This window comes from Quercus suber, unplaced genomic scaffold, assembly GCF_002906115.3.
Source record: "Quercus suber isolate HL8 unplaced genomic scaffold, Cork oak 2.0 scaffold_793, whole genome shotgun sequence".
NCBI classification, from domain to species: Eukaryota; Viridiplantae; Streptophyta; class Magnoliopsida; order Fagales; family Fagaceae; genus Quercus; species Quercus suber.
Genome location: NW_027070229.1, coordinates 81,669 through 89,444, shown reverse-complemented (window position 1 = coordinate 89,444; position 7,776 = coordinate 81,669). Strand labels below are relative to the sequence as shown.

At 35.8% G+C, this 7,776-nt stretch overlaps 1 protein-coding gene and 1 non-coding gene across 5 annotated transcripts; one reads left to right on the top strand and one right to left on the bottom strand.

Annotated features, from left to right (window-relative positions):
• TRNAD-GUC (transfer RNA aspartic acid (anticodon GUC)) lies at positions 1 to 72 on the top strand. The gene has a single exon. It is a non-coding gene; the product is annotated as a tRNA-Asp (tRNA).
• Positions 73 to 1,174: 1,102 nt separating this feature from the next.
• On the bottom strand, positions 1,175 to 5,725 carry LOC112033593 (uncharacterized). Of its 4 annotated transcripts, none has more exons than XM_065767326.1 (3): positions 5,166 to 5,725; positions 2,531 to 4,427; positions 1,175 to 2,058 (listed from the first exon to the last, which is right to left on the bottom strand). In XM_065767326.1, exons 2-3 carry the CDS (start codon positions 4,409 to 4,411, stop codon positions 1,729 to 1,731), a joined length of 2,211 nt encoding a protein of 736 aa, XP_065623398.1. In that variant the 5' UTR covers positions 4,412 to 4,427; positions 5,166 to 5,725; the 3' UTR covers positions 1,175 to 1,728. The 4 variants fall into 4 exon arrangements, with proteins under 4 accessions (XP_065623398.1, XP_023922147.2, XP_065623397.1 ...); XM_024066379.2 differs by having other exon boundaries at positions 5,213 to 5,725; XM_065767325.1 differs by lacking the exon at positions 5,166 to 5,725 and adding an exon at positions 4,937 to 5,137.
• Between the last annotated feature and the right edge of the window lie 2,051 nt (positions 5,726 to 7,776).

The window sequence follows — 7,776 nt, the reverse complement described above, 5'->3', positions numbered from 1 at the left end:
GTCGTTGTAGTATAGTGGTAAGTATTCCCGCCTGTCACGCGGGTGACCCGGGTTCGATCCCCGGCAACGGCGACGTAATGTTTTCTACCAATTTTTTACAGTGAACAAAATCTAGACCAAGGTCCAAGTTAGACACCTAATGAGGATGCATGATCATTGTGACTGGGGAGCTGCTTTGACTCTTTTTTGTTTTTTTTTCTTCAAAATGTTATCATTGCTCAGAAAGCCCTTTTGAAAAAATGGAAGTTGTTCTTCACCCAAAAAAAAAAAAAAAAAAAAGAAATTTACTTTTTAAAATTGTCCTCCTAAAATTAATAGGAAAAAAAAAATTAACTTTTCAAATAAATCAAATGATAATTTGGGAAGTTGCAAAAAAAAAAAAATGTGTGTTGTGCACAAACATTTTTCCATGTATATTTGTCAAAAATATATATACTTATAGAGACTTCAAAATAGATTGTATAAGTATGTAAATTATTTTATATGATATCAAATGATTAAAGTTTTTACAGTCCAAAATTCATAAATTCATGATGAGGTAAAAAAAATTTAATCATGATTTTACACTTTTATCATATATGGGAAAAGAATAATTCAATCAAATAACTTGTGAGTTGTGAATAAAGTTGGGCTTATGAAAATGAAGCTAACTTGGGCAAGTAATCTTGTTTGATGATTAGCTCAAACTTAGCTCTCGTGTTTAAAATAAAATTAAATGAACAACCTTGAATTTTTAATATTTGATTTGGCTTGGCTCATTTATAGCCCTCATCTTATTGGCTGAACGGTGTTTAACAATTGAAGCAGTTAAGGACATATGCCGATATATTTTGACATTAGACCATGATGTGCATTAATGGCTGTACAAAGATTCGTAGTGATTCAGGCTGGAAAATTATCAGTAGAACGATGGGTAAACCAAATTGAAAAGGGTAGATGACATTGCTATTTTTTTATGCATGCAAGCGGGGATGGATGAAGCTCACGAGATTGGAAATCTACTACAAGAAGGATATAAATCTAGGACATTTGATTCAAGAAAAAACCTTTTCATACACCCCACCTACTTGTTCATGGACCAGGTATTGTGAAGACACTACTCTATTGGGTTTACTAAAATGGTGCATATTAAGAGCAATGTCCTTGTGAATGAGCCCAATCTTTAGAAAGTAACTTTAATCAAAAGTAAAGGCATGCAATTATTCATTATTTTGGAGACAAAAAACTACTTGTGAACAAAGTTTTGATCTACTTTCCTTAGCACCATTTCCTTCATGATACAGAAAAGGCAAAAGATAAAGAACTACCATCTCTCAACAATCTAATGATTACTTCTATTCCCTCTCTATCAAGTTACAATATGGACAATGTTGTGTTCTGTTTATATTTTAACTATAGAAGTTGAAAGAATCAAATAATATAGCAAATGGCTTTTGGAACCTCCATGGAAACAACCCTCTGCCAATGGTAAGAATCCCTAGCCCACATCTCCAACAGTCCTGCATATTCTGAGAAACCATTTTAGTGTATTGAGCACGCTGTTGACTGCTGAGCCCATGCCAGTAAATAATCGAAACCCCTGAACCTCGGTATCAATGGCAGGAACTCTCAACCCCATCATCTGAGAAACTTCCTCTTTTTCTCCTTTAAAGTTGGGGTCAGTTCGAACAATATGCTGGGATTCCCTGGAGAAGCTGTAAAAGCTGGTACCAAGCAAGCTGATTGAATTTATACTCGAGCAATTGGAGAAAAGGGTGGATTGAGCACATAGGACGGTGGGATTTCTTTTACCATCTTAGAGTCTTTTCTCTTCTCCTCTCTTGTCACTGCATCAACTAAAAATTTCACTTCATCATTGATAAGCACTTTCAGTGAATTGCTTTGTGATAACTGTTTACTTCTCTCCTTCCCAGCATCAACAGAAGCTTCCGTCACATGCAAGATAGCCACACATATGGAGAATGCTTGTAATGTGGATAACCGTGCATGAAAATCAACTGCATACTCCCCCTCCTGAACAGCCATCATGGTCAATGCCGGTGTACTCTCTTTTGCTCCCTATACATAAATTAAAGTCAACAGAACATAAAATGCTAATTATTTCTATAATGAAGTCTGAATGTTAGAGCATTAGGAATGAAGAAGGAATTCTAGCGACCATGCTTTGTAATGGATGCAAGTACTACATGGGATTACTTTTTTGCACAATGTATGCAGGCAAGGGTCACAGCATGCATCTTGGAACTGCTAATCTTTCTTCCAATATGATGCACGCATTGAAATGAGTCATTGTATAACAACACAATTATGTTTAATTGTCAGACAGCAAGCAGATATAAATAAATAGTGTACCCAAGCAAGGTACATAAACACATTTACAGAATCTAAATTCATATTTCTTAGTTCTTTAAGAAATGTTGGGTGGAAGCCTTGCATGTGGACCCAGCAACTTATGTTTTGCAGAATTCTTTGTTACCCAAAGTTCTAGCGGTTGATAATTGACATCACTTACATCAAACAAGAGGCTTACCTGAACAAAAAGCTCTAAATGCTGCTGATTCTCCAGAAGTGGTTGATCTTCAGCACACTGAATTTGGGTATTCCCTAAAAGAGTGAGGGGACAGGCCATGTCCCAGCCACCACAGTCACATCCTCCACCTAATCTCCATCTATCTAATAATGATGAAGGACCCCGACTTTCAGCACTTGGCAAACCATGGTTTCCAGTTGGAATTAACACCTTTACCTTTTCTGGACTTCTTTTATCATGAAAGTCCTTTTTACTCAGCTCACTCATAGAATGATTAAGTAGGTTTGGGATCAGTTCATTGATAATCTTATCCCCTGACTTGTATATCAAGCTCTCTCTATTCTCATATGGGACTTGCATAACAATGGCTGCGATTTCAAGGTCTGGATTCAATTGTGCAGATGCCCAGGGGTAAAAATCTGAAGAATCAAAATCACCTTTCTCAGAGGCTTGTCTTTGTTGAAGTTTATGCTTGAATGGATGAGACCTATTATCTTCAAAAGGCTCCTTAACTAATCCTTGATTAGCTCCTTTGAGACCTTCAGCAGTTTTTTCATTTTCTTGGGCTGAAATTCTCTGTCTTGCATGTGCAATATCATACAATATAAACTCTGTCACCACAGAATTGTCCAAAACCCCACCATCTTTTAGTTCTGAACATAAATAACAGGAAACTTGCATCTGTCCCACCATAGAGGAATCTTTGTCACTACTATTCCATCCCCATCTACTGACATTGCTCTTCTTTCTATCATCAATGGAGTGAAACGTATATACCCAATTAAAATCATTATCCGTCTTCCATGTCTTGGCCACGAAGACATCTTCTGGGCACTTCGTTGAGAACTCGAAAAATGGCACCCCATGTTTGTATTCTAACTTGAGATTGCCATGTAGGTGAACTGGTGAACATGCAACAGCTGAATGATGGTTCTCCCTCTCAACAAATTGAGGATCAAGTTCTGATGCCTTTGCTGTATTTGAGAAATCATGCAGCAAAGATTTCCTGAATGTTTTGTTCCTGCTCATGTTTATTGTCCCAGATGTTTTGAGCCCCACACCAGGTTCTGCTACATATCCTAAAGGACTTCGCAAAGATTTGGACTTCTTGAATGGATCAAACATCTTTCTGATAGGGCTGAATCTGGACTTTGAGCTGGCTCTTGAGGAGCAATCACTTTCTGATGGTGAAGGTGAATGGAGCATTTCCGCCTTAGCAGAGAGTGACTTGTGAAACGTGCAAACTGTTTCTCTTTCAAGGTCATTACCATCATTTAAAGGACTAACAGATTCACCACTTACAAACTTTAGACCCACTGAATCTTTCCCCATAGTATCAGCAAGTTTAACCCTGTCATTCAAATTGAGACAATATTCATCAAAGCCATTTGATGAGCATGGTTCTACATACGGCTTACTCACAGATGTTGGACTAAAGTTTGAATCCAAAGATATCACTGGAGACCTCTTCTGCAGGCCGTCTTCATCTGAATTACAGAATGAGTCAACAATCCTAAAAGCCAAAGTGGATTCACTACTACGGGACATTTCAATTTTTCTCCTTCCCTCAAAATTTCCCGTTCTCTTCATTTCCCTTACCTCTTTGGAATTTTGATACATGGAACCTCGCTTTAGCTCGTCGTTGCCTTCCAGTCCCGCAGGTCTAGATGGAATGCTTTTACAAGAAGAACTGCGAGAGCGACCAAAGTTAATCTCTATGAAGTCATCCTTTAGGCCCAACAAATCATCTTTACGGGTGGATTTCCCTTTTGCCTTTCTCTTTTCAATATTTGAGCAATGTCGAGGAGGTGGAAGAACAGTGTTAGGACTCAGACCCACTTTGCAACTTTTATCAAAGTCCAACTCCATCCGTAGTCCCATTGATAGATCCCCAGTTCTGCAAGAAATACAAGAATAAAATAAAAAATTACGAAACAGATCACAACTAACGCAAGACAATAGCTATCCAGTTTCCACCAATCTGATTATAACATATAAACTAAATAAAGACTTATAGCCAATAAATGTAATAAATACATTGGTAGATTTATAACAACATGCCAGAATAACAGCTTTTGGCTGCAAATTTGCTGTGAGATATGCAAATCGCTGGCATTACTTCTGTAGACACAATGTAGATAAAGCCATATAATGCATAATTTACCATATTATTAGGACATCAACTACAGATTGTAGATTAAGCTGCCATTGATTTCCGACAGTAAAGTATGAAAATCAGAGATGAATCCAGAAAAAGAAAAAAAAAAATTCTGACAGAACATTTGCGTACGAAAAGATACTCAATACCCAATGCATTTCAATTCGCAGAATTCAATCAACAATTATGAAAACTATGAACTAGAAGCAATAAAGGATTCCTAGAAGCAATAGCTTGATGAAGCTAACCTCATAAATTACCATTGTTTGAAAAGGCACACGCCCCATTAGTGATTCCAAACTTTAAGATCACAAGAAACTCAAAAAAACCAATCTTGATCCAAAAAACTTAGACCCCTATTACACAAAGGAATCTCCTGATCTCTATAGACTTCCAAAAAACGAGTAAAGTAACAGACACAAAAGCTACAGTATAAGTACTAAAAACAAAAACGTTAACTTTTTTTTTTCCTCTTACATTTCAAGCCAAAGACTAAAAGAAATGCTTCCAAACAACGTACATACCCCACTAGATCTCAGAGAAGTGAACCCAAAGAAAAACTCAACAAACTGCAAGCAGATGCAATCATGTTCTCCAACTCCCAATCTCTTGAGCTCAAAGTCACCATGAATCTATAAGAGCAAAAACCCAACAACCAAATTTAATAAACACACAGCTGTTAGCCATAGGAATTCAAAGACTTCCCCATTAATCAACATAAGCGTGCTACAGCGAAAACAAAAAAAGGAAAAGACAGCCAGGATTATGCCAAGAGCAGTAAAGCATAGCTGCTTATTAATAAACACAAAAAGTGAGTTCTAGAAAGAGATAGTGTGAGGCAAGAGTAAGACATTGTTTAGAGAGAGAAAGCATGAGTGGAAAGAAAACACTCATGCATAACATGAGGAAGGGTAACAAGCAAACAACAAGAGACAGGAGCTGCTTAGCTACAGTTTATGTCTAAAAAGCCATCTCCTTCAGGCCATCATAACTCATAAGCTGCTGCTATGTACTAGTGTGCGTTTCCTTTTTAGCTTCTTTTTTTTTCTTTTTCTTTTTTTTTTTTCTTTTCTTTTTACACTTTTTGGAAAGTCTTGGAGAGAGCACCCATTGGTGAAAAGACAGTGATAGCCCTGATGGACAACTCCTATGGTTTTCTTTTTAGTGGGTAATTTTGGAATTAGATGGTCACTAATTAAAAAGGATAAGTGTGATATGTTTTAAGGAGCTTGTCCAGATCACTGCCACAAATTATTATCTTAAGTTTTTGGGAATTGCAGATATCCAGACTGAATCCCACAATTAATTTGACTGTTTCCAATAATTAATTGTTGAATAAAGTATTGTTTATATGTGTTAAAATTGCAGATCAACCCTCATCGGAAATTACTTTAGAGTCCTTAATCCTTTTATGATGTACACCTATTTTTCACTAATTGTCACAGTAAAAGCTCAACCATCCCAACTGTCATACTGCCAACATTTCAAGCCATACAAGTATAAAAGCAACTCATTTTAATGTTGACCATCAAACTGAAGGATGTTCATTAAAAAAAAATCAAACTGAAGGTGGTCCTAAAGACATAGAAAGTGACATCATCTTTAATCTAGGACGACACAGCTTTCAAGTTCCAACTTCCTCGAGATTGGTTTCATTACGTTATAGTTATATGAAAATGTTAAATCAAGCTAATTAAAAAAAAAAAAAATTTAAAAGGTTCAAATTTGTTCATATTGGTTACCTAATTAAGTAGATATCATAAAAGACTAGCACAAGTTTGCTTTAATGTGTTTTTAATCTCTCATCTTTGATTACATTGCGCATTTATAAAAGGCAAAAACTCCCTCTCCCTCTTTTTAATGTTTTTTTTTTTTCCTCTTAAGTCATCTTTTTTGGTCCTAAAAATGTAAAGGTTAGAAATGTACAATCGCAAGTAAAAGGGGAAATAGTAAGAATCTTGACAGTCAAGGAGAGTAACGTAAATATGTGTGCATGCGATTTGGGTAACTTGCAAGCGGGAGTAAGCGAAATTGAGGCGGTCGGTCACATCCAACCCACGGAATCTTGCGCTTTGGATCATCTACGTACACTCTCACGCAGACTTCATGTTGGTTCGTACTCCTCTCACTGAGTTCTCTTTCTATATTTTCACAAACCAGACAAGTGGTGTGGTCAAGATATCATTAGATTATCTTAAACTAAACCTCAGGCTTAAGTGAGAATTTATATTCACATGTTGGGTTTGTGTCATGTTGACTCGAGAGTATTCGATTATATAGATCAACATTAACTCAACACACTTATTAAATGAATTAAGATTTCTCTACCCTAACACGAACTGTTTATTAAATGGGTCAGTTGTGTCAACCTATTTATTAGATTTTATTAATGCGAAAAAAATATACAAATTTTAGTATTAACTAAATTGATATAAATTATGAAAAACCAAATAAATAATTTTTTTTAATATAAAATTCAGAACTAACGAGTAATTGCATCACAAATAATTATTTAAAATTAAAACATATCTCAATATCACAAATAATCAATCACAATATGTTAAAGAAAATAAATTATAACAACTAAAAAATTTATATGCCTAGTGTTTAAAGGGTATATTAGTAAAATGCCGTTTGATTAAATGGATCAAACAAGTTTCATAGGTTAGACACTAACTCAACATGTTTATTAAACAGGTCAGTCATATCAATCTGAATATGATATGAGTCCATTAAGGCTCAACTCATAACCTGCTAATTTCTTATCATGTCGTATCGAGTTTGCAAATCATATCAAATTTTGTCATCCCTACGTCAGGCTCCAGCATAACTTAGTACTAAGCTACTTGGTCTGGCTTTGAACTGATTGCTTTAAAATTCTCTCATGTCAACTAACTTCTTTTTCTTTTTCTATGTTCAACAGGGCCAACGGCTCACAACTCAAGAACATACGTGACAATCAATCCGGTCCTTCACAAAATTAACGTGTTGTGGTGCCTAAGCTCAATTCATGTATTATATTATATTTTATTATTTTAAGTATGACCTAAGCTCATGCGATATATTGGAGGAAATTGAGGAAGTGTAG